This window comes from Anarrhichthys ocellatus, unplaced genomic scaffold, assembly GCF_004355925.1.
Source record: "Anarrhichthys ocellatus isolate YVR2014 unplaced genomic scaffold, GSC_Weel_1.0 scaffold30, whole genome shotgun sequence".
NCBI lineage: Eukaryota > Metazoa > Chordata > Actinopteri > Perciformes > Anarhichadidae > Anarrhichthys > Anarrhichthys ocellatus.
This window is the reverse complement of record NW_022280060.1, coordinates 2127822-2154810: the sequence shown is the minus strand read 5'-3', so window position 1 is coordinate 2154810 and position 26989 is coordinate 2127822. Positions and strand designations below refer to the sequence as shown.

The 26989-nt window shown below is 41.8% G+C and overlaps 1 protein-coding gene across 2 annotated transcripts; it reads left to right on the top strand.

Annotated features, from left to right (window-relative positions):
• The first annotated feature begins 1574 nt into the window (after window positions 1-1574).
• On the top strand, window positions 1575-25609 carry qsox1 (quiescin Q6 sulfhydryl oxidase 1). 2 transcript variants are annotated; one of them, XM_031864059.1, is made up of 13 exons: window positions 1575-2021; window positions 2970-3070; window positions 4120-4168; window positions 4327-4429; window positions 5616-5706; window positions 5961-6106; window positions 8815-8949; window positions 9025-9154; window positions 15456-15572; window positions 17515-17659; window positions 18922-19098; window positions 23658-23819; window positions 24419-25609. In XM_031864059.1, the coding sequence occupies exons 1-13, from the start codon at window positions 1685-1687 to the stop codon at window positions 25222-25224; spliced, it is 2499 nt and encodes an 832-aa protein (XP_031719919.1). In that variant the 5' UTR covers window positions 1575-1684; the 3' UTR covers window positions 25225-25609. The 2 variants fall into 2 exon arrangements, with proteins under 2 accessions (XP_031719919.1, XP_031719920.1); XM_031864060.1 differs by lacking the exons at window positions 5961-6106; window positions 8815-8949 and having other exon boundaries at window positions 5616-5688; window positions 9026-9154.
• The last annotated feature ends 1380 nt before the right edge of the window (window positions 25610-26989 follow it).

Below are 26989 nucleotides of genomic sequence, written 5' to 3'. Positions count from 1 at the left end.
TCAGGCATATGTAACTGTGATGGTGACATAATTAGTACTTCAGAAGCACTCTCAGCAAGCCTTTAGTGCAAACCCCTCTAGGATTGTCCTCTTGAATTGATTGTATGTGGGAGGCAGTTAAGATCCCCTCTGTAACTATGCAGTACTTGGTCTTAAACATCGCTTCATATACGTATGGACCGAACGGCTTAGACTTCTGCCGAGTCTGTCGATGAATGAAACGGTCGAGAAGCCTGCAGCTCTTCGGCGTGGGATGGAGTTGCTTCTATCTGCTCGTCGGGGGTCTGTCTTCTTCACGGGGAGGTGGAGCAACTTCTCCTTTTAATGGAGATCGATATGAATGACTGAATAAAAAAAACTAGGCACAAAAGATCTGATTATCAAAATATCCCAGTTAGACTAGATTTCTGACTTCCCCTTTTAAAATGTTGATGAATATTTATAATGTGCTGCGAGTGTGCGCCAATGTGCACTTGAAGACTTGTACAATTCTTTTATGGGTGTAAATATTCTGTCTGTCCTATCTGACCCACTGTTACTGTAACCTGTAATGATTGTTGTAAGATAAACACTGTATACTTTGCAGATATGTGCAAAATATATATTTGTTAACTAAATGACCTTTGAAATTGTAAATAAAGCTTCCATTGTTTCTAAAGGAATTGTGACCTGAAATGTGGTGGTTTTGGTTAGTGTCATGTCCACTGTGTCATTTATGGGAATGTGGGAGTTACACGACATCACGACAGGAGTTTACATCCTATGATTAAACACTAAGTGTCGCGATGTACTGATAACTGGGATATATAAAAATTATATATTTATCATGTTAATAATTCACACGATAATATTGTCATTATATACTGTATATAGGGCTATGGTTAGACTCTCCACTGCACTACACTTGTATTTTGAGTGTAAATCTTTGGTCGAAATGAGACAAAACACACAATTAACAAAGTTAAAGATGAATTATTTTGGTCACGGTTGTGGTATTGCAAAACTTTGATAATGTGACATCCCAATTACATACACATGTTACAAAAAACTACTATAACATGGTTGCTGAGAAAATATTTATTCTATTATAATAGATGTCTGATTGACAGGTCTTTTGACACAAAGATAAAGACACAAATTTTGTTAGACAGCCTTACATTTTGCCAAAAATTAAGAGACACGATTAATTCTTTTTCATCTACAAGTAATTTATAAGGCCAACAATTGTGATTTTACTAAACTAAAAGCTTTTATTTTGACACACACACACACACACACACCTGTTGTCAAGAAGATAACTCCATCCACTGAGGAAGGTCGTGCGATACCTTTTAGAAACCCCAAACAAAAAGTTGTCCTTGAATTAAGTTATTTGTTTATTTAACTCATTGTGAATGTCAATAATAAACATATAATCAGAATCAGCTTTATTGGCCATGTATGCGTAATGCAAAACAATGCAAGTCTAATTACTATTAATAGTCATTAAAGGTTATTTCCTGTATGAATTTCCTGGTATCAAGGTTTCATCTTCACGTCAGACGTCAAATAGCGACACGAGTGACTGTGGAGCGGGTGTGTTAGTTACTTGAGGTGTGTTTTTAAAAGGACTCGGGGGAGGAACCATGAAGCCCGCTGACCAACACGAAAAGTGAGGGAGAAAAGTTGTGTCAAGTTTTGAGACATGGAGGTTGAAAACTTGGTGCGTTTGCAACTCGGACGGGGGAATATGGCGCGGCGCGTCGGCTGTGCCACGTCTCGGTTTACCGGAGAAATACGCACATATGCCAGAAAGATTACAACATCCGCAGTTTGGTTATGTTTCTGTCTGCTTTTCCCTTCCCCCACGGAGGCTGGACTGTATACCGCTTCTGATCAAGTCATCTTGTTGAGTCCGGAGAACGTGGAGTCGGTTTTGATCAACTCCACAGCAGCTGTATTTGCGGAATTTTACGCTTCGTGGTGCGGACACTGCATTGCCTTTTCTCCGGTTTACACAAGTCTGGCGAGAGACATTAAAGGTTGGTATGCGGATCTGCTGCAAGTCACGTAGCTGCAGCTGTTTGCAATGAGATTTGATTAGTATTCTTCCAGTAGAATCGTTGTGATCCTATTTCACTCTTCATTGTTTTTGTAAACACTTCCACAGCTCGTTTTATCCACATGACAAACCAGCAAAAAGTCTCACAGCTTGGTTACATCTCCCTGTATTGTTTCTCATGTGCATGTGCACGTGCACAGTGAGAGCACCAAGCTGTTGCTTATATCTGTTAATTAGAGCATGTGATCTAATGACTGTCTTCTTTTTTTACACTGGCTGTCCATTACATCCTCCCTACTGAGTTTGTCATTGTAGCTCATGAGCCGAACAAATATCACAGAGCCATGATAAGAAATATAATTGGGATGATATCGTTTTTATAACGGTGGCAGGAGGCCTGACACAGTCATGGTGTGTTTCCGTTTCTCTCTCACACACGCACACACACACACGCACACACACACACACACACACACACACAGTCAACAATGGCAACTGGTGTCTTGGCATGCTGTCAAATGCTTTTGCTTTGGAATTAGTGGGGTCATCCATCTGATATTTGAGGAGAATGCAGGAGAAATTAGGATTACATGCAGATGATGTCACTGGCACCCTCAATCTGTGGGTGTCTGTCGGCTACATTATACACATTACATGTTGATAACGAGATATAAACTGTCTGCTTGGGGCCCACCAGTGTGTCTTTGTGTAATGAGTTTGCGTTGCCCTCTTTCACAAATACATAGTCATGTGAATACTCTATATAGGTTTTTTTCTTGACCGTATGGACATTTTAGGTATTTATATACTGAAATACACATTGGCAGGAGGACAACACAGGACCCCATCCAGTGTCAGCAGACCGTAGGGGTGCAATAGACGGTAAACTAAATATTTACTGTGGCTCTATTTCATGTCTGTTCTTCAGAGTGGAAGCCAGCTGTGGACCTGGCAGCTGTGGACTGTGCTGCAGAAGAGAACAGGAAGGTCTGCACTGCCTACGGCATCAGAGAGTATCCCACTATCAAGGTATTCTACAGAATATAAACTAATATATTACATTATACGGAATGTAAACTGTTTACACAGGCCCACATACTGGCAAACTAATTGATAAGATAAATTTTAAAAAAACAAGTTGTAGCCCTAATTTGATGAGGGACTGTTTGTTTTTCCTTAATTAAAAAAAGAGAGAGAAGCAGGTGCGCTTGAAGGAAAACTTTTAACAGACCTTATTCTACATACATTTTTTTTTTTTTTTCCTTCACTGCATGACTTGAATAAAAGAATACATCAGAAACAACTCCACCTATTTTTCCGCTGGTCTCTATTTTGCAGTAGCACACCAGACGTCACACAAAAACTATTTCTAGTCCCTTCACTTCCATTCAACTCCAGTACATGTTCTGAAAGTGACCATGAATTCAGGAATGTTCACAGTTTTCCTCGAACATGCCTGGCAGCTGCCTTTATTCGACACTCGCATGCTATGTTTGATTTTGATTAGCATGTAGAGCATAATGTGCCGACGCATGTGTGGAAACAAAAGATGTATTCACAGGAACTTTACAAAGGTATTTGATAAACCAGAGTCAATTCAAGAGTTTTACTTTTCATCCTTAAGCAACCATACTCTATGCATTAGTGTGTTTTTATTACTTCGATACTTGGATACTATAGATGCAACAGTCTAGCCCCAGTGGAGAGAACTTATGCATGAACACTGCAGAAACCTCAAACATCTGCATTAGTATTCGTAGTGTACCGGATTAGTCAGCAGTAGTGTGTGTGTTTCAGAATCTCTCCTATCTGTCATCCAGCAAGAGCCAATGAGTCAAAGAGCTCCCTCTGTTCGAACACACAATGGAGCTTAAACATCTGTGACTCATTTTAACCAGGAAGGATTTAGGGGTCAAGGCGGGCAGAGGGAAAAGCAGCCCTCGCCCCCCCCACCCCCCACCGAACATTACACAACATCGCTTTGCTTCTCTCATGGCCGTCTCATCTGATCTCACTTCTCTCTTTCCCTTCACTGACTTCCTCCGTAACCTGAACCTTCTGTCTCTTTCACTTTGCAGTTCTTCCATGCTTATTCCAAGGCTGATTCTAAAGGACAGGCTTTTAAAGGTACTACTACGCACACACAAGCAACTCGAGCCAGTGAAAAACACAATTGTTTCATAGAGAAGCTGCCGTTTGCAGTAGTTTTACATGCTCAGGTCGTCATGAGTGAATGATAATCAACAACTGAGTATAATGTTCTCTTGATGCCCTTTGACCTCCAGCTTCTACTCATGATGTCCGGGTCCTCCGTCACAAGATCATAGACAAACTGGAAAACCATGAGGAGCCGTGGCCCCCCGCCTGCCCCCCACTGGAGCCCACAAGGTAAACACACACATGCACACACTCGCATACCCAATTTTCAAATGTTAATCCATCTGTCAATCACTCACTTATTAATCTGTCCTCGCTACTGATGACATGCACTTCTGGTTTATTTTGATGAAGAAAATATGTGTAACTATATTTTACAATATGTTAGTAATGTTTTTGCAAATGTGTGGTCTATAAGAAAGCTGCAAATGATAATATTTTTTAAAAACTAGTTCCATGCATTGTGAGGAAGGATTTAATGCAAACAAGTCCCATATTCTATCCAACACCCTCCTATCTCACACTTCTATGTGCTGAACTGCTGTTTTCCCACAGTTTTGTGAATTCTATTTCCATATTTACCTACGTACATTATTTCTTCTATCCTTTGTTGCAGTCTTGTGATCGCTGTCTTGCTGTAGGATCATATCTTCATCATGTTGCATCATTTTATTCTATGTCATCATTGGCTGCTGCACTGTTTTTTATTAGTGGCAGAATGAGGGATCAAATGTTTCCACTAAGAAGAAAGGTCTTCTTTAGATCTTCTCTACTTGGCCTCCCTGCTCTGCCCACATACTGCCTTGTGTTGTGTGTATGTATTCACACACAGGCATTACACCCAGTTTATTACCATGGTAGTGCAGGAAGTCAAGTTCATTTCTCTTTTTAGGTTTAAAGGGAAAGTAGCATAGCTCGTCACAGAGTCATGAGGTTTTCTTCTTCCCCCTTTTTCTTTTTTTACAAAGAAAATAAGTGGATTTGAACCCTTGTGCTTTCCTGCTTCACAGCTTTTCTCAAGTGTTTACGTATGAAGTATGTAATTATGTTGTGGTAATAACATAATTGAAACCAGATATAAATGTAGTTTTAATGTTTATGATTGTAGGCGTGGATGGCGTTCAGAAAAAAATAGTCTTGTTGGGGATGAAGGACATCAAAGGCTACTCAAACATTTGTAAAACTCCTACCCAAATTAAATAAAGTCTTCTCAATTTAATGTCAGAATTTTCCCTTTTTTCTTTCTTTATGATGAAATACGTCTATAAAATCCTGGACTTACTTCAATCCTTCTTTTTGATCAGTAGCTGATCCCGAAGATTTATCGGTGATGTTTGCCGTTTCTTCCCGGCTTAGCATAACTCGTACCTGGGATTCCAATCTTACGTTTTGTCTGCTCATCTCTCTCTCTCACCAGCCAAGCGGAGATCGACAGCTTCTTTGAGACCAACAACGTTCAACACCTGGCCCTGATCTTTGAGAACACTAAATCCTACATCGGCCGAGAGGTAACGGCTCATGTTTCCATCAACCTGAGCTGTGTGTTTCTTTCTCCTCTAGAATATCATTTTTTTTTCCGGGCAGCAGAAGAGACGTGCATAAAGTTTCTCTCCAACTATGTATGTCTAACTTCAGCCAATAAGACACAATTTGTGGTCAAAATAAGCTGTTGAAATGATTGGACATCACATGGGTGTCATGTTGAAATTTAACATGATTCAAATCTTTTTTTAAAACTCTCTGTGTGTTCTCTGTTCTTCAGGTAACCCTGGACCTGTTGCAGTTTGAGAATGTCGCGGTGCGGAGAGTCCTGAGCACTGAGGAAGGTCTGGTAACCAAACTGGGAGTGACTGAGTTTCCCTCCTGCTACCTTTACTCTCCTGAAGGCAACTTCACCAGACTCCAAGTGTGAGTATCTGTGCAGTCTTTAACTCCCACTGCACTACAGAGTGCTGTGCAATTTATAATTGGAGTATTATCTTCCTGACAATTGTTTATCAGCATGCACAAATAGATATAATGCATTGTGTAGATGATGATGATAATATATTGTTTTCTGCGTTTCATTATATATGTATCATGTATCCCGAATGATAATAAGGATTTTTTTTACACCGGTTCATGAAGGCTTTTACAAACACACCCAGTGTCTGGTAGGTCTCTCATAGACAAATTACAAAGACGGGATAATTAAGATTGTTTCCAGCCCTTCAGTGTAAAGCATATTATAATAAACCAGAAAACTTTAGGACACATAACCTAAACATCTGTAACCATGGATATGCCTTACTTGTTCAACTTTTTATTTACATTAGATACTTTAAAACAGATGGTTGGTTCTTTCCACAATAACTGTCTTGTGACAGCCCTAAAGCAGACAAACCCTCTATGTAAACATGCAAATAGAGGAGGCCAGATTGTGGTTGTGTCAAACTGTAATGGGCTCAACAACAACAACAAGCGCCACCTCCTACAGGATGTAACGATGCACTCAGCAGGACCTAAGAACGTCCATATTTGCCTATGGTTGTCTGTGAAGTGCAAGACAGTTCTTTGTTGAAACTGTAAAAAAACCTTGTTACCATTCTGAATGTGTTTTCTATCCACATGATTTGTCAGTGCAAAAGGCTGCATTTATAAATGGAACCCAGAGCTTTAACTACTAGATTTTCAACAGTAACTTTAACCTGAAGAAAGGTCATCACTTGATGTAGGTTCAAGAAATAATATTTCCCCATCCTCATTAGAAGAATTCAAAATAGATACACCAGTGAGCCAAAGAGATGCTGGAACAGATTTCATTTGGGTGGATGTGATGTGGGAAAGGTGTCGAGCATGAGCTGCTTTTATATACATCTTGTATGTTCTGTACGTATTGATCATTTTATACATATCTTGATAGCATCTCAAACTTTTTACAGTAATTTCCATTTGGCTGGATCTGAAATCCACCAACACCGTGTTTATTTCCCTTTGGTTCCTATTGTTCTTCACGCCACGACTTTGCTTTCTGCCGTAAACCTTCATCGTGTGCTCATTATCTGAACCCTATTCATGAGAATACTTTTAAACATCTGGCCTCTTAATGGGATCAGAGCATCAAAATCGTTCCCATTATTCACCATCATAAAGCAGCGCTGATCATTCCTCACCCTGCAAATTCATCTGCTGTTTCTCCCTCTTTGTTTGGCTGTTTCAATAACTTGGCATGCAAAGAGGACTCTTTTTAGTTGACAAATGCAAAAAGGAAATGATTTATTGCTGATTTATTTATTCACCCCCCCTCTCATCTCTCCCCTTCCAGCCCCCCTCATCTCCATCACTGTACAGAGGGGAGGTTTTTTAATTTCTTGCATGAAAACAATGCCATTGCTTTTCTGGCTTCACCTGCCAAACAAGCCCCAGCCGCACCCGGCGACAGATGGCCTCCCATCATCACTGAATGTCTGATTGATCCTGGGAGAGCGGAGTGTGCCTGTCTGCGCGTGTGTGTGTGTGTGTGTGTGTGTGTGTGTGTGTGTGTTTGTTTGTGTGTGTGTGCAGGGGCGTCTCACATCCGTCATGCATGTAATGTGTGCTGGTCCCAGGTGAATGCATTCCCTCCCAGCCCACCCTGATGCCTTCCTGCCCGCCGGCCCTGGGGATCGCTGGATGAATGGCTCTCCCTCCACATCTGTACACTCCCACCAGACACGCAGGTGTAATTGAGTCCCTGGCTGGTGTGAGTGAGCGTGGGCACAGAGTATCCATCCTCCTTATTACCATCCTGTTCTCTCTCTCTCTCTCTCTCTCTCTCTCTCTCTCTCTCTCTCTCTCTCTCTCTCTCTCTCTCTCTCTCTCTCTCTCTCTCTCTGTGAGAGAGAGAGAGACCCTGACAAGAGGAGAAAGCAAATGAGAGGAGGATGTGAGAGAGAGGGAGCACATTAATGGCTGCGGTTGCAGGGTTATCACATGGCTAAATGATCAGCGATCTCTCTCTCAGCTCCACGCTACTCTGGCACCATCTGTTCAGTATTTAAATGCGTTCCCGTAAGTGTGTAAAATATATGGCCACAAAAATAAATACAGGAAATAAAACTTTTTATAGCAGTGGACTGCTGAAACAAAAGGTCAAGAGAAAAAATAAATAAATTAAAAAAATGCGTTTTTACATGGCTGTACAAACTGGTGTACATGTAAACTATATGGCCAGAAGTGTGTGAACAGCCAAACCGTACACCTATATGTGATTGTCTAATATTTCATTCCAAAATGATGGGCATTAAGAATCTGCTGTAACAGCTTCCACTTCTCCATGAAAGCTTTTATACAATATTTTGAAACCTGGCTGCAGAGATTTGCTCCCATTCAGCCATAAGAGCATTAGTGTGCTCGACCACTGATTTTGGGTGATAAGGTCTGACTTGCAGTCGGCGTTTTAGTTCGCGCTTCAAAGGTGTTGGATGGTTTAAATTCTTTCACAGCAAACCGGAGAAACATGTCTTGATGGAGCTCTCTTTGTGCATGGGATGATCATCATGTTGAAAGCAAGAGAGGGGTGTGTCCGCATACTTTTGTGCATGAAGTTTATGTTGAGTGACCTAAGGGTCAGTCTCACCTGTCCTTCTCTCCCTCAGCAACATTGAGGCTCGTACTTTCTACTCTTACGCCCTCCAGAGGCTGCCGGGAGTGGCGCGGTCGGGGAAGCCTCAACCGGTCACCGTAGACGTCCTCACCAAGAACACACAAGAGCCCTGGAAACCCTTCAACAGGTATGAACGATACATGCTGCTCTGTCTGCTCAAACTTATGACTTGTTGACATGAGGTGTGTGATTGTGTGTCCAGGTCCAGGGTGTACATGGCCGACCTGGAGTCCACGCTGCACTACTCCCTGCGTGTGGAGCTGGCTGCTCACACTGTCATCAAAGGAGAGGCCCTGACTTCTCTCAAGAAGTACATCTCTGTCCTGGCAAAGGTAAACTTAATAGAGAGACCGCTGCGTACACACATATAGCACACACACACAAGACACACGAAATGTGAAAACCAAATGATATACAGCTCATTATTCTATAATATTTAGATTTTCAGTGTTTGTTTTAAATATTAGAAAGATGGAAAACTGGTGAAAATTGGTTAACCACATCATTAACACAAAATCCAGGTAAAATATCTGATTAGAATAAATAAAACTTGCCGTACAAACATGCTGTATTTGATTATTTCATTGTTTTTTCTTTGAGAAAAACTCAAAATAAGCTGCTCGTACATTTTCTTAGCGGTCCTCGTCACCAGGGGACAGAGTATTGTTCACTGTAAACTATGACAACACCTTTTGTATTCATAGGGACATGACATCAGTTTTAAACTGATTGGTTTCTATTAAAACAAATCAGGGAATTGTCTGGAAATTATTCAGAAAACAAAAAAGACGAGCTCGTTTTACAAATGTGTAGTTACAGCAGGTCACCACCAGATGGAGAGTGAGACAGGAGAATGTTTGATCACATTGTAGAGTTGAGCTGTTGTTTTTGCAGCATTTAGCTCAAGTCCCCCTTTTAAGAACATGTTTTTTTTTTTTTTTATTCCTTTCGATCCATTCGATCATTTAGCTAATTTACCCAATTAATTGTTTTGTTTGATGTACTGCTTTTCACCACACACAACACACACACTTACACACATTATTGGCAGCAGAAGTGGATGCCATTGACGAGAGCACAAACGCTCTCTCGGGTATTGTTGACCCTCTTCATGTTTGCTCCCAGGGGGATTGAAGCGTGGCTGCCACCCACTCGCTGCCCAGAGGCTTTACACAAACACAGCCACCACTCTTCCTCTTCCTCCTCATGCAGTTTTCCTGTGTGGTTTCACACAGGCATCTCTTTAGATAATTGTGAACGTGCCAGTCCTCTGAGGTTCACCAAAACAACCATGTTCAATCCATCTTTTCCCGTTAGCGATCCCCTTCTGCCTCGTTCCCTCTTTTCCTCGCTGAAGTGTGCCAGCCAGGCAAACATGTTGTGATGATGAGGCCTGACCTGCTAGCCCTGTCCCTTTTGGCTACGCACCAGGCTGTCTCACAGCCCGAGTCTGCCACCAATCTCTGTGATTATATCTCCCTCTCTAGGGAGGCGTTATAGCAGCGTGTGTGTATCAGTGCGTGTGTGTGGGGGGGGGTTAGAGCATTAGCTCCAGTTTGTTTAGTCAATAGCAGCAGGTCCCAGTGGTATTTTTACCCTGTCCCCCCACCATGATGGACCAGCCGCTCAGCAGGGCTTTGTGTTGCTGAGGAGGCCGTCATTGTTGCAGCTGACCGCGACTTGTGACAGTCCGTATTGTCATTTGACTGAGTGATCTCGCTTCAAACAGGCCAAATCCTTTCAGTCAGTCAGCGTGTTAGGAACAGTTCATGTAAGACGAGCACGTACTGCAGATGTGCTACCGGAATTGAAGGGGATTTCGTTTATTTTGAAAAGCAAACGCATATTTAATGAGTTAATTTCTATATTATGTTCCATATGATGCAGAATATGAGAAAATTAAAAGTATTTTCACCTTAAAAGAATCCTGAATGTCTTTTTCTCTATTTAGTTATATCTTCAAATAACTGTTGATTCATAGAGAAATGATCTCTCTTCTCGATTACTGATGCAAAATGTAAAGATCTGACACCTGAACTCTGCGTGATTAGATTAGAGTGAAAGTGACTCGCAATGTCCCGACCAGTGTGAGTGTCGTCACTTCATGATGGTGACACATTTCTTCAATCATGACGCACTTTTTAATTTTTACCAGATAATCGCTGGAGAGAGCATTTGCGCACATTAGGGGGTGTATTGGCATGGGTGATATTGTGTGGTCTTGCCGTTATGCAGGTGTAGGGGCCGCAACTAATTCATATTTTCATTGTTAAACAGACAGTTATTTGATTAATTGATCAATAATTCTCTAAAAAATCAGAAAATTATGGAAAATGGCAATTGAACATCTTCAGATTGCTTTTTTGGCTGACTAAACGCAAATAGTTAAGAAGCTGGAACCATCTAATTTTAAGCATTTTTGCTTGAAAATTACTTAAATATGTAAATAGTTGCACATAAATATTCAGTCAAACGCCTAATCTTTATGTACATCGTGAGGACACGCAGTCTGTGTGTAAATAGAAATGTATTAATCTCCTTCATTGGTTTTACTTGACCTAAAAAAATATTTGACTCTGTTCTGTCCAAGAATTGTAATTCCTTGAATTGTTTCCACAATCATCCCATCATTGCGTCTCCACCCAAACATGTAAACATGGGGGTTGTTGTTTTTTTGACCCGGTCATAATATTACTAGATTTACTGTCTTGTCAGGCCGAAGCCGGATTTATGAAGCCTCTACATGTATATTAGGATTAAAAAAGTGGATCTTGGGAAGCATGAGAGCATTACAGCGAGGTTTTTAAGGATTACACCTCTATCCTGCTTTTCTTGAAAGAAGCCCTTCAGCCCAGAGGGGACAGAGGGGCAGGGGAATAAAACAAAGAATTAAGAGGGGGGCTTTGGACTAAAGGGACACAGGCTTCATTCTTTGCACGCATAAACTCGGGACATAATGTTCAAATATAATGTACCTATATTACTAAAGATGCTCTGTGCTTTTCTTAAAGCCATTTGTCCATGTTATTATGGATCCTATTACTGTTTTAATAAGCAATTCTCAAATAAGTGGATTCATTTAACTGTTTTCTTTTGTACTTTCCCCATAGTAACAGTACAAAACAAGTACATGTGTGTAGAGATGAGGCTGCTGTTAGCATTGCTGTGGCACGTGTCTGCAGCTCCCCCGGGTGAATTGAAGTGAGATTATTATTATCAAGGAGCTTCACCCCTGTCTTTTGCCCCGCGCCTGGCTTGGTCTGCCCTGTTGCAGCCAACAGATGCCTCCCTCTTGGGACCCTCTCCACAAGGAGCTTGCGGTTTCTCAAGTGCTGCTGATACTAATCGGATCAGGATGACATATTGCCGGGGTGAAGGGGATTGTCATGGTCCAACTGGTATGGGGGCAGGAGGGATGCAGGGTTAGAGGAGGGCATGATGTGTGTGTTTTCAAGATGGATAGAACAAATGTAGAGGGAGATATTTGGTAGAGATAATATGTAGAGGGTTTACAGTTTGATCACTCGGTATTCCCAATAATGAATTTGATCTTTTAATTGATCAAATGTTATTGGATGAGTGTCTTGTTTCCAGCAGGGTTTCATTTGTTGTTCTTGTGCAACTGTGATGCTTGTTGATACATTCTCTAAAAAGAACATATTGCCTCTCATAATTAATTACTAAACACTTGCACTGTTTCTAAGAGTGAGTTTAAGCAAATCACTGGGGGTTTTCTCAGGAGTGAGAAAAGTGTTCTTTAAATAAATCTTATATGTGAAAAACAGACATTATTTTTGGTATAACATATTTTATCATTTCATTTTTTTTTAGTGCAAGTCTGTTAAATTACCACCGTCGCTTGAAAATGAATGCTGTCACTTAACCCGTCTTCCTTCAATGCCTGTCACTGTTTTTGGCACATAATTCATCAACATGTCGGTGAAATATATATTGGCATATTGACTGACATTGTGCACCATCAATGATCAAGGCCAGGGAGTCCAAGAGGGAGGTTAAGAAAAAGAGAGGCGTACAAGGATAAAACATAGCAAGATGATACTGACCAGTGTCTGATTATATAACTATTATTTGAGCTTTTAGGCCATCAGCAGACCCAAATAGCTCATGAATAGTGTTGCTTTGGTGATGCTAACTTAAACCTATTAGTGGGAAACACCTGCGTTTTCTCTGGTTAAATTCATATGGCTGTTTAATGAGCTTTTCTGACCGGGTGGCATCCAGACCCCAGCTCCAAACTTAAACCTGTTATATCACTCTCCCAGCAGTGAGCACACATCAGAGGCCTTTGTCCACACACACACACACACACACACACACAGAGAGAGAGAGCTGTTGAAACGATATTGAAAGCAATCATAGTAGATGATGAATGTTCAGTAGGTATTTATTAAATATACATATATTTTTGTCTTATTTATTTCTAATGACCAGTATCCTTGCGATTGACTGTGTTACTAAGTCATGTAACGCAGCTGCTAATGTATAGTTTAAACGTTAATGTCCCATTATTAACCAGTATGTTAAATGTCAGCTGTTTACGCACAGCAACACAGTTTTCTGTCGGCCAAGTTGACGAAAGGTGAAAGGCGCTGCATGGAGTCAAGAGTGCTCTGGTGCAGAGGGAAGGATGCAGGACTCTTAGCTTTGGACAAGGAGGTTTAAGCAAATCACTGGGGGTCTGGTTAAGTGGTCAGGGTGTAACACAAAGATCCTGTTAGAGGGTGATGAATAGACGGCTGAGCCATTGACTGAAAGGCGTGCGTGTGTTTGTGAGATTGTCGGTGTATGTAAGCGTATTTAGTTGAACAAATGGTGGAGTCCAATTTAAAAACGACTCAGTGATGCAAATCAAAAAAGGTCCACATGTTGGGTGACGCGAGCTGGCTCTGTCATCTGCGTTCTGTTTTTCTTGTTTGTTTTTTTCCCTCAGATTCACCACAACTTTGTAGTAATCTATAGTCCGCGTGCACTTTGACAAGAACTATGAATACAGAAATTGTTGAGAGATGATTCTATCTTGTTCAGTCTTTCAAAACAAAGAACTGCAACAAATAGTCAGTGAATGTTGGTCGGTTGACAGAAAATGTATTTGATAATCCAATCCAACTCATTTTTTTTTTTTTTTTTAAGCAAACCTTTGCTTGAATCAGATGTGAAGATGTGATGCTTTTTTTCGTCATATTTGATGGTGAACTAAAAATCTTTGCTTTGGACTGTTGTCTGGCAGGAAAAGACATCACCTTGAGCTTTGGGGTATTATAACGAGAATTTGAACTATTTAATGACTTTATAGATAAAATGATCGATCAAAAAAACAGAGCAATCGCTAGTAAAAATACTGTAGTTGCAGAGCTAAATGAAAGTTCCCATGGAAGTTGTCTATTTGCCTGTTTAAGTCTTGGGGAAAAAGCTTGATCCCTATGCTGTCTATTTCTGAGAAACGGGACCATTATCATAAACTTTTCCAATGAGAGGCTTACAGCAAGAATAGGAAGCACATTTAGCTGAAATGTATTAAAGCGCTCTTCCCTGAAGACGTCAGCTGTTTCTATTGTCAGTAGCGTGTGTGTGAAGACACGTTTGTCTGTGTCTGTCTTTACTCTGTCATCACTGGTATCAGACACCCATCAGCTGGATTTCCTCTTTCTCTTCATGTGCCTACCTCTGCCAGTTACAGTGTCATGTTTCCTCCCAGTTGTGCTTGTTACCATGGTGGTGCTAGTTTGAAAGGATGTAAATGCACATCAGGAGGAAGCGCTGAGTAGACGGTGGTTAAGTGGTTGTTAGTGGCTTAGGAAATGGATCTTAATGAAGGAAGAGGCTTAACTTCGGCTGCTGTCACATTTAGTGAGTTTCTTTTTCAGGGAAAACACGCAACCACAACTTCTGTGCAGCTTATAAACATGGTTGAGGATTCCTGATTCCTGCTCGGTACATTGTGTATTAGAAGGACAAAAACTATGTTAATCGAAGGTGAAGATGTTGATTTGAACAGTTTATTTTTGTAAAAGGAGTCTGAACGTTAAGAAGTATGAGCATCGGTGTTAGCACATGAGAAACAACACTTTTATAAATAGAAGATACAAACATTAGCACAGTCTACATTTCATGTGCTGGAAAGTGTTTTGCATTTAGATTTCCATGTGCTGTAAGACAGACTTTCTGCTCCATTTTCTGAGCTACTACTTTATCAGTGAAGATTCATTAGTGTATATAAGTAACTGACTGTGTGCAGGAGTTGTGTTACTTCTCAATAAACTAAACCTGCACTTAGAGCTAAAACAGTTAGTTGATTAATTGATGATTTAATTGACAGAAATCTTCTTTAATATGAATGTATGCTGGGTCTTCTATGATGGTGAATTGAATACGTTGGGGTTTTTGGGAAAATGTAATTTGCATTTCTCATAATTTCCCTGACATTTTATAGACTTAATATCTAAGAGATAATCAAAACATTATTTGTTTTGATTATCTTTTCGATATTATGAAGAATATAATGGTTAATTGCATTCTTTCTTGCATGCCGTTTGCTCAAAAATCAACAGTTTTGTCTCTGTCTTAAAGTGCACACCGTTAACACCAGAGTGTTCTGTTGTTTTATGTCTGCAGTACTTTCCAGGCCGTCCAGTGGTGATGAACCTTTTGGAGTCTCTAAACTCTCGGCTACAGACTGGCGATGAGATTTCCTATGAGGCACTCAGAGAGATACTGGATAACACAGCTCAGGTGAGTCAAGACAGACCTAGAGATAAATATCCAATAAGTTTTCACCTTATGCGTCAATATTGCAATGAACTTGGGCCTCTTTATTATCCATCCAAATTGTTCTTGGCTAACTTTTTTTGTCCATCTTCAATCTTTGGTATTCATTGGATTCAGAGATTTGTCCATTACATGCTGCATCGAGGAAGAACATTAATGCAAATTGAGAAAAAGAGCATTGTTTTTTGAGCCTGAACAGGCATCTTAAAGGGAGAGGAAGGGAGACAAGAAAGGACCCGACAGGTGAGCAGCTGCAGGGAGAACAGAGGGCAGGGCATCACAAAATGCACCCAGACTGATTTGAGGACGTCCGTCTCGGAGGAGCCTCTTAGTTCCACCAAGATATCAAGGTCACCTGTCAGTCTGGGCACATAATCAGTTCAAAACCACCTCAAAGGCACCAAAGTGATGCCTATCCAGTCAAAACATGTTTAAATGTGATCTTGGGAATTTCTATAAAAATCCACAGTGTGAGTAGATTAAAAAAAAACGTGTTTTGAAAATATCCAGATTCCTCAATATGTACTTTGTCCTTGTCTCCGTGCCAGCACATACAGCTGAGGATCTATGTGCTGTTGTCTTTGGAATGAAGCCTGCATGCCTCCAGTACCGCCCCTCGCAAATTGAAAGAGTCACTTACTTACATCATTAGCTTTTAGCAGGCAAATCAATTGATCAATGAATTGATGGAAAGGTATGAATAGACTGAGAGGAAATGGACTCTGTACACACACACACACCAAATCTTTACTATTGACATGTGAGTAACCCTGTCAATCACACCAGCGCTGGAAATGCATTGCATCGAGAGAAATGACTTTATGTCAGAGAAAATATGTTATTGGATTCAACTGTGGCTCGTGGTTAGAGATCTGGATAGCTTCTGTTCATTAGTGGAGGGCTGAGCCATTAACCTGAGATTGACTTCTTATTGATCAAGAAAACTACGTGGAAGAGCTTTCATTAAGTTGAACCGGTTGGGAGATGCTGGAGACTTTGTAGTTTCATTTAAAGGATAAGGCTGGTTTATTCTACATTTTTCTTATTGGCAACAAATCCCATGAAAGGTCCAAAACCATCAAAATGAGAATTCCTCTCAGTACTTTCCAACTTCCCTAATCAATATGGCACTTAGACATTCACTCCCACTGAGGATTTAATAAAAATGGGTCCTGTACATAGACTTCAAATTGTTTTTTAAAAGCCAAAATTTCCTGAAACAACTGGGAATCACAGTTTTTCAGATAATATTACTAAAACAGGATTAAATCATGCATTTGTTCTAAAGATTCCCAACCAGGACTTCTTGTACGTGTCGTCATGTTTCTCATAATAGAAGAAGACGTCAGTGAAACGGTGTGGCGTTAATGGTTTTTGGTCAGCAATGGACTCAAATGAACACTGCAACGATTAATCGATCAAACGTCCTCTATTAAATGAATGATGATTTTGATAATCGTTTTGAGTCTGATTCCAGCTTTTAGATGTGAATATTTTCTGGTTTCTTTACTCCTCTATGACAATTAACTGAATATCTTGGAGTTGTGGACAAAACAAGACATTTCAGGACCTCATCTTCTTTGGGAAATCGACATTTTTAACAATTTTCTGATATTTTATAGAGCAAACAACTAATTGATTAATCAAGAGACAAATCAACAGATTTATTGACCGTAAAATAATCATTAGTTGCAGCTCTATATAATACAGATGACCAAGTAATCTGAGGCTTCGGTAACACAGATAGTACTTGTTAGTCGGATTAATTCATTGTTGTTTTTGGTCTTTTCATGGGAAACATATAGAATGTCACCAGATTGATTCTTGAAGCTTTTTCTCCTGGTTTCCTGCTCCCCAGTTGTCAGTAATTTGTGTTTGTCTGTTTGTCTTTCTCTTTCTCTCTTAGTCTCCAGACACTGCCTTGCCTGAAGGAGTGAGGTGGGTGGGCTGTCAGGGTTCACAACCCCACTTTAGACGTTACCCTTGCGGGATGTGGACTCTCTTCCATGTTCTCACTGTCCAGGCCAAGAACGCAAGAGGCACAGGCACAGGTACACACACACACACACACACACACACACTGAGGTTGTATTTCTGTGAATGGAAAAAGCCCATTGAAAGTTCAAGAAGATTGAGGATGAGGGCTTTGTAAACAAATTAGCCCAGTAATGTTTGGTGGAAAGCTTTTTTTTTTTTTTTTTTTTTTTTTTTTTTTGCACTGACCTGATTTTAACATCACACACAGAAACACAAACAGTGTTTTGAGTTTTGAGTTTTTTCTTATGTTTTGTCATTTTTTCACAGCTAAAATTGAGCCTAATTGTGTGAAAAGGGATTATGTTAGATTAGTGGAATGTGAGTGGTTAATAAAACAGGCAGATGACCGGAGGCTCCACTCCTGGCAGGAACAATAATCTCCCCTCAACACACACACACACACACACACACAGAGGTTAATCCCGAGGTTTACGGACCATCATGTGACCTGCAGATGGACTGGCCCAAAAGGGCGTCCATCTGGCCCCCCACAGACCACCAGCTTAATGGACGCATAGACACACATAGTGTACAGTATTGATCATAACATGAAGCTCCATTCATTCATATACACAGGCTGCATAGATTAAAGGTGTGAACACATTGGTAAAGGTCTGAACACAATCCCGTCCTTATTTTAATGACAAGCACACTCACACACACACACACACACACACTCTCATTGTCAGTACGCTGCATCTGAAGGTCCTGCTAAGCCGAGAACAAAAGCAAACTGCTCCAGGAAAATATGTTCGTGGACTGTTGAAGTCCTGAGACAACAGCATGGCCACCATTCACACACAGTGTTAACTGTAGTTAATCTCCAGATTGGGTTATCCCATTCGCACAGATAATTCATCTGAATATGGGGTTAACCCAGCTCTCTGTGACTCCTGGCCCACATAACCGTGGGAATCCAGGAAGCTGTGGACCCACAGTGCCATTAGCAAGTTAACACTACATTTGAATGTAAGGAGACAACCAGCTTTACAAGAGCAGGTGATTGTGCTTGTTGAGGAGGTAATCCATGAGATTTTGAATTTTGACGTACTCTTCTAAACATGCTGTTTTTCATTACAGCTTTAACCACAGTTTTTAGTTCCATATTACTTAAGATGTTGCCACAAAAACATATGAAGTAACTTAATCAGGACATGGAACAATGTTGGTGTTAGGAAGGAGTCTGTGATATTGTTTTTGTTGTTACATAATGCATCACATTTTTCAGTTTGATCAGATTACTGGTGATCAACATAAGATGGCATTTCCCTTCCAGATCCCCGGGAGGTGCTGAGTGCGATGAGAAGCTATGTCCACAGCTTCTTTGGCTGCAGGGCGTGTGCCGAGCACTTTGAGATCATGGCGAGCGAGAGCTTGGTGGAGGTGAACACGTTGTCGTCAGCGGTGCTGTGGCTTTGGTCGAGACACAATCTCGTCAACAACAGACTGGCAGGTGAGAGTCGGCACCATCGTCTGTCGAATGGAGGTCTTGGCATATACCTAAATATAACTAAACAACCAACACAGGAAGAGAGAGAATGTGTGTTTGATTTTTAATTTCAATTTGTCTTTAAAGTGAAGACCACTGCTCTCATGGCTATTTAAGAATGTCAAGCAAATCTCTCTGACCAATCAACGGTCTGAAGTGTTTTAACTCCACCTTTGTTGTATCGCTTTGCTTGCTTGGACCCTGAATGAGGTGATACCAAAAATAGTACCAGGTACTATCCTCAAATTTTGTAAATGGAAAACCAAGAAAAGAACAATTTCAAGCGAGTCGAGCTGTGCTGTACCATGTAGTGGAATGCCGCATTAGTTTGCTAAGCCATCCCTGTCCCTCACGTCTTTTCCACTCCCCTCTTTTCTGTGCCTGTTCACACTGTGGGATCTTAAGCATTGCCTTACTCAATTTTGGGGGGAAGATTTTCAGTTCCAGTGTCCTCTAATGGTCAGTTGGTCTTTTGTAATGCGACTAAGAGGGGTGAGGGGAGGAGGAAGGATGGATCCTCAGATCAGACACCAGCTGTCACCCCGTCTTAGACCTCCAAGTATCGTCTGCTTCACCCATTTTCTCCTGACCCCCCCCTCTGCCTTGTTTCATCCGTCTCACACCCTTACTTTGATTCTCTCCCACACCCCACTCTCCTCCCACTGTCACCTGGAATCTATGAGTCAGAATTTCCATCCAGGTCATCTATTTAAACGCAGCATATTACCCACTTGTTAACTTTTAGTTTAGCTTTACACAGAAATGAGAATCTTCTCATCTTTCCTTTTTTGCATCAGAATGCCCCTTTTTAGATTCTCCTCAGTACAGACTTATCTTCTTTTTTTTTTTTTTTTTTTTTTTTTTGCTCTGCATATGAATGTACAAAGTTTTCTCTAATTCTTGTCCGTGCTGTTTCGGCATATTACACTTCTGCACATGAGTCTCGTGAGTGTTAAACAGCTCCTCAGCATCCCTCCTCCCTTGTCCGTGTTCATATGATTTCATTAGGCACAGGGCTGTCATTAACAGCCCACTTTGTTAAATCACTATCTTTTGTTTGTGTTGACTGGCCCCTCTTCTATCTCAGGCACAGCTTGTGCCCTGAACAGCAGGGGCCAGAAGGACACCCGTCCCTGCGAGTGTCTGCTCCCCAGACACTTAAACACTGCTCAACCCGCCACCTTCACCCATCCGTCTTCCCTCGCTTCCTCTACCTCTGTTGCAGTTTTTCTCTCTTTCCACTCATCATCCCCTGGGACTCATATCCTCCGCTTGACAAGTAATGGCACAGCATCCTCGCTGGATGGGTCCCTCAGGAACCAGCCCTCTTTATACCCGCACACAAGCGCACACACAATTCCCAAGGTATTGTGTGACAGCAGGTGGCAAACACCATGACACAAGCCATGCACGCTCCTCCTCCTTCCCTCCCCCTCCCAAACACACACACACGCACACAGCCTTTCCAGGCATGGGTCAAGTTGTGGCGTGTGGCAGTGGGCGTTCGTCATGGTGGAGGGTGAGTCGGGGGTCCACAGGGGATAAGTCGGGTGAATCGGAAGGAGAGAGAGGGAGGAGACGGGGGTTTGGCTGTGTTTGTAGCAATAAGCGGCGGCGTCTCCCCGAGGAGAGCACACTCCTCCATCCACTCAACCCCTCCTCTCCCCTTTGCCTAAAGTGGAGCTCTTTAGCAGGCCTCCCCGCCCCTCCTTTCAGGAGCAGCCATGCATGAAAGAGCAGCTATTTGTAAAGCGTCCGAACAATTAATTTAGCTGGCAACAAAGAGGCCCCAGGGCCCTCGGTCTCCTACGCAGCAGCAGAATTAAGACCAGCGGCAGCTCAGTCCTGTTGCTGCTTGTCAACAGGCTGAGACTGATTCACATTTCTACAGACAAAACAGCAGCAGGCCCGGCTGCCTTTATGACTGTGTGTTCACATGCAGCACAGAGTTTGTGCATTTCTTCATGCAGAATAGTAATACCATACCAGTATTTATTAGACTGGGTGTCCTCTTGAAATGTTTCCATCCTAGTGCCAAAACGGTTCATGAGTTTCCATTTCCTTAAAATGTGATTATGATATTCTTGAATTTAAAACAATATAGAGATAAATAAGAAATACCATATCACTCTTTAAAAATCATATAACTTTATTAATTACTATTTGTCCAGTTGTTTTTATCAAAGTTGGTCTTATTTAGTTGTTAAGGACTCGCATCAGTTGTTGCGAATCCTGACTCATCGTACTAGACCGGTTACATCTGCTTGAGATGGAAATATAGGTTTGTGTTGTTTGTGTTGTTTTGCTGTTACCGTGTTGTTGCACTGCTTGAATACTAGATCTGACCTTTTTATAACCGCACCACCACCATACCAAAGTCAGTCCCATTTTTGGAACTAACCAGCAGCATTATTACCTCTGCTGTCAGCCATGCCATGCCGAACAGCTCAGAAGGTTACCCTTGAACAATAGAGCACCTCATCTCAGTGTGGTACATACTATTTATTTATATCAGCAGAGCCTCAATGATCTCAATGTCATATTCAAAGCCAAAATGGCAATCTCTGCCTTTTTAAGTTCTGTTGTGCTGGGACTTCAGCTACCTTTAGGATGAAATGTTGCATCATTGTATATATTTCTGTAAGCTTGCAAATTCCAGTGTGTAGATCCCTGAAATCCTTTTACTCGTGTCTGATTTACTCTCCTTTTGCTCATAATGTCAAATAAACTAAACTACACATTCAATGCCAGCTTTCTGTTTTTGATGGTTTTAGATTAACTGGAAATGTAGAAGTGTTAGATCTGTCATACAATAAACAGATTTACTGGTTTAGATTATTTTTTTTTGATTATTTAAATGAGCATAAAAACCCTGACATCATGCACACTCCCCTGCAGCCTTGATGCCTTGGTATGCCGTGCGGTGTAGGTGATCCTCACTTACAGAATTAGTGCTGCGGAAGCTAGTTTGACGTGCTGAACAATACATATGTATACCTGATGAATATGTATGCACGGCGGTGATGACATCTCCGTGACAGGCCATTGTGGCAATCTCAATATGGCTGGTATGGCTAAAGTCACCCTGGCCGCAAACGTGGCAAGCTGATTAGAATAAGGAAAGAGATCGTGTGTGTGTGTGTGTGTGTGTGTGTGTGTGTGTGTGTGTGTGTGTGTGTGTGTGTGTGTGTGTGCGCACGTCTGCTCTCACCTGCTGAAATGTGTAAAAGCACCCACGGGCTTCAGCCCATCCAGGACACAGTAAAATTGATGTATCCTTTATGTAAAGTACTGTATGCAGAGTACGTACACACATGCATATGACTGAGATTAATCTTGAGCGGCAGAGAGACGGAGGAGGGAGGAGGGACAGAGGTGGTGGAGGATGTAAATTGACAGTGCTGTAAAGTGACAGACCTGCTGCTGCTCCCCTTTTTTCCCTTCTTCGCGCACACACACACACACACACACACACACACACACACAATGGCCTGTTGGTGACAACAAGCAATTTATTACTAGATGCTGCCCTGTGTGTGTGTGTGTGTGTGTGTGTGTCCCCCCTTGTGGGCATTTGTGCAGAGTGTGTCTGTTGTGTATGAGTATTTTGTGTGTGTACCCCTGTTCCTCTGCCAGTCTCTTTGCATGGATGCCATGTTGTGTGTGTGAGTGACGAGGGGCCTGAGTGGACAGCGGCAACATGAAAGAAAACATGTTAAGGAGAAAGTTTCTAATTCATTAAAAGGGCAGCTCCCCTCTGAGGTTTCTGTTGCTCTCGTGTTCAATTTGGAGATTGGACTTTGCTTTCAAAGGGGTGTGAAGGGACAAGACAGGTGGTCCAGAGCACCGAGGTCTGCTGCCTGAAAACGAGGTGTGTGTGTGTGTGTGGGGGGGGAAGCTGTCCACTTTGGCCACATCTATTATCTCACCACCCCTCCCACTGGGACATCCCAGAAGCCCATTGATCATTTGTTAGACCCTGTCATACACTCTCACAAACACACACACAAATATCAATCCCTAGATTACGTGCACACAAAAACACAAAGATGATTTACATATACACACTTAAGCACATACATACATATATGCATATAGGCACTTAGTTTTTACGAGCACCGTGACAAGATCAAATGGGTTCAACACAGATTGCGTCCAGTCCTCAAAGCACTTACATCCTCAAGTCAATGCACCAACAAGGAGAATAAAAGAAACAACAACAATGGGTGAAGGCAGCTGACTGGATGCTTTATGTTGTGTGATTCCTGGATGTGACAATGAATCTGGATCCATGGAACATTTTTTCTATCTTCTATAAGATAGTGAGGTACTTATTAGTGTGTTAATGTGAGAAAGCTGTAGTAGTGGAAGAAAATAGGCCTCTTTAGTTGACCTTCTGCACTCATAAATGTACTTTAGAGTATGGGCAGCCAATGTTCTTAAGTATTACAGGTATGTAAAGCAATGCGTCATATTATCTGTGGTGGGAAACATTAACCCTACTTCTGTGTTCATCTCTGCAGGTGCTTTGAGTGAAGACCCCAACTTCCGAAAGATCCAGTGGCCTTCACCAGAAATGTGTCCAGCCTGCCATTCGGTGAAGGAAAACGGGGAGCACAGGTGGAGCCAGGAGCAGGTTTTTCCCTTCCTCATGTCCTACTTCTCATCCAGCACTATCCTCACAGGTATAGTTTATTTTCGAAAGCGGTCGTATCTCATGAATTCAAGTGTTTTACCAAACTACAGAAGTGTATTTCTTCTGTCAACCTGCCTGTGTTAACAGTCAATACAAATATGGTCAATGGTTCAGTTGTTGCTCTGTTTAACATAATGCTAAAGGGTGTGTTGTAAAAGACTCCCGTTCTCAGCAGGTGAAACAAATAAAAAGGGCCTAGATAATCCCACTGTTACCCATAACCACCCAGATTCCTTGTACGGTATATTTTGCTAATTTTTAGTGGGTTTAATGTAGTTTTAGTTTGTTTTACTTCACCCTGCAACATACTTAATTTGGGAGTGCCCAATTCTATTGAATTGGGTTTATTCTCTGAATCATATCACGTCTTCTCTAATTTATGGACAGTAGTTTTTTTTTAATACTACTATATAATATTACTTTTTTTCTGCTGTAAGGAGTGAATAGCAAAGAGAGTTTCTGAGTCGGAGTAAGGTTCACCGTTGATTCAGATTAATTGAGGATGATAAGTAAAGCATCCGATTCTAGATTAGAGGTGATGACTTTAGAAATGATGTCCCTGTGTCTTTCTTTTCGTCGTCCTGTCAGACTACCTCGAAGATGAAAGCCAGATCCTGGCAAAACAGAAGGAAAAACATGCGAGTCAGCAGCAAGCTTTAGAAGCTCAGGTACGTGTAAAGAGGAAAGCCAGGGAGGCCTTGGACTCCATGACGCACCCTCTGCCATCACAATCCACTGTGCAGGACGAGGAGGAGGAGGAGGAGGAGGAGGAGGAGGAGGAAGAGGAAGAAGAAGAAGAAGAAGAAGAAGAAGGTGGGGAAGGAGCTGCAGCAGATGAGATGGAGGATAAGACATCGGAGACGACCCCCTGGGCCAAACCTGAAATGGAAGTGGGTCGAGGCCGGCGGCAGGCCCACAGGAAGCCGAGCATTGTGGGCTTGAGGATGCGAGAGCTGCAGGAGGACATCGTGGATCTCGACTCATTTGTCAACCAGCACTACAAGGCCAAGGCGCTGCAGGTGGCTGTCTCCAGCCGGGTCAAACAACGCACCCTGCAGAGGAAGGAGGAGCAGGATCCAGGGCCCGTGTTTGGGCTCGGCATGCAGCTGGACGCCGGGCTCGGGATGGTGGGCCTGCAGCCTATGGAAGCAGACTTTGAGCTGGACGTGGGGAAGCAGAGAAAGAAGCGAGAACTGGCAGGCCAGCGCTTTGTTGAGGAGACAGAGTTGAGCCACAGCGGACGTTTGATGTCTGTACTGAGCATTGGATTTTCCAAAGTGGACATCAGCCTGTGTGTCATTCTTTATTTCCTTTCCTCCATGAGTCTTCTGGTCATGTGTCTTTTCTTCAAAAGAGGCCTCAGGTTACGGCGGGGTAAGCTATCCCTACCCTAAACCAAAGTGTAGTCGGCAATGATTAACGGTCGTTAGGTTCATGTAGGCTAAGGTTCGGGTTACTGTAAGGAGATGTGTCAAGATTAGGGCGATCTTAGGCGGTCCACTTAACTGTTACCTACAGCCAAAGTAGGCAACAGCGTGCTTTACCCTGAATGTCGTGGATGTGTTGTGTCTAAATGGAGTGAAGGGGAAAGGGAAAATTTGCAGATTACCTTCCAAATCTTTGAACATCAGGTCAGTTATTTAATGTTACACCTAATCTGGCCTTTTCAGGCAGAACCTTAACTATGGAAAGTCTGTGAATATAGATGTATATTTCTATAAGTGGGTTTCTGTTTGAAGTTAAGGATAATCATTTTTGATTTTTGTTTGACCGCTTATGGAGGATGGAGGAACCTAATATGGGACTGATTAGAATTTGTATGAAGTAAATGCAACTAATGCATTTTTTGTACGAAGGGATTTTTGTTGCTTTACAGTGGGATATTTGTTAATTTGTTTTTTCTATCTCTGAATAGGGCCAAGATCTCCTAAACTACTTCTGTGTACTATGACTAAATGTTGGGTTTTTTTCAGTCAGAATTTTTATATTTTACATGTAAAAATATTTGAATCATTTGAATTAAATACTCAAATAGGTTATTCTTTGATTAAAAACAAATCAGTTGTATCTTAAATTACAGACTGTTTTCCCTCAAATCAATCATTGAGGTCTTTCTGTTTGAGTCAATTTATCAAGTATTACATTAAATGTTTCTGCATTTCTTTTAATACTTAGACATAAATGGGTTGTGGGTTTGTTGTAGGCCTGACAGTTGGATCATATTGTTGAATACTGTGACTGGACCAGCAGGTCCACACTAACTTTCCCCAGAGGAGAGCGGATCAGCCTTTTGTTGTTCAGCTCCTTTTGAGGTGGTTTACTGTCCATGACACCGAGCGTTATGACACTTCATTGAATATTACATCACACTGCTGAGTCCACACAACTACTACTCTGGTTGTTTATGAAGTGTTGTGGAGCCAGCGTCGCATATGTTCACACTGGACGAGGTTTTAGAATAAGCAGGATTTGTTTTTGGCCTTTGTCCATGATGTAAAGCCTTGGCATGGTCGTCTCAAAAACACTGTGTTGTTCTGTTTGCTTCTTTGCCTCTGTCTGAATCAATAAAATTATTTTTGATAAGGACAGTCATTTGTTAAGGCAGTTGAAGTTATTACTTATTATATCACTTTCTTTTCACCAAATAACATGAATGTACAGAGAAGGGGAAAACCTCGTTCCTGTCTGTATTGACTCGGATATCAAAACATGTTTCGAGAACCTCCCAGATGTTATTCATTGCGGGTTTGGCAAAAACAACTTTCTTTTTGTTTTTTGTTTTGACCAAGACGACCAGGACATGAGACAAGGAGGACCGGGGTGTCTCATGTAGAAATGGGGGGTTAAAGCACCCAAGGTTGAAGGAAAAAGCCTGTTGCCATCTGCTGTGCAGCGCAAGCTAAATCCTAACAATTTCATTGGGATTATAGCAAGTGAGTAATCCAGCTTTCCTTTAGGACTAGAGGGGGGAGATTACCCTTGAGGATTAGCTCCCTGCAGATAATAAACTTTATTAAAACGCAATCGGCTTTTCATGGGGCTTCTTCCCTCACACACTTGGAGGTGAGCTCTGCGGGGGGGCGGGCAGCAGCAGACTCTCAGGCAGGGTGAGGTGTGTGTGTGTGTGTGTGTGTGTGTGTGTGTGTGTGTGTGTGTGTG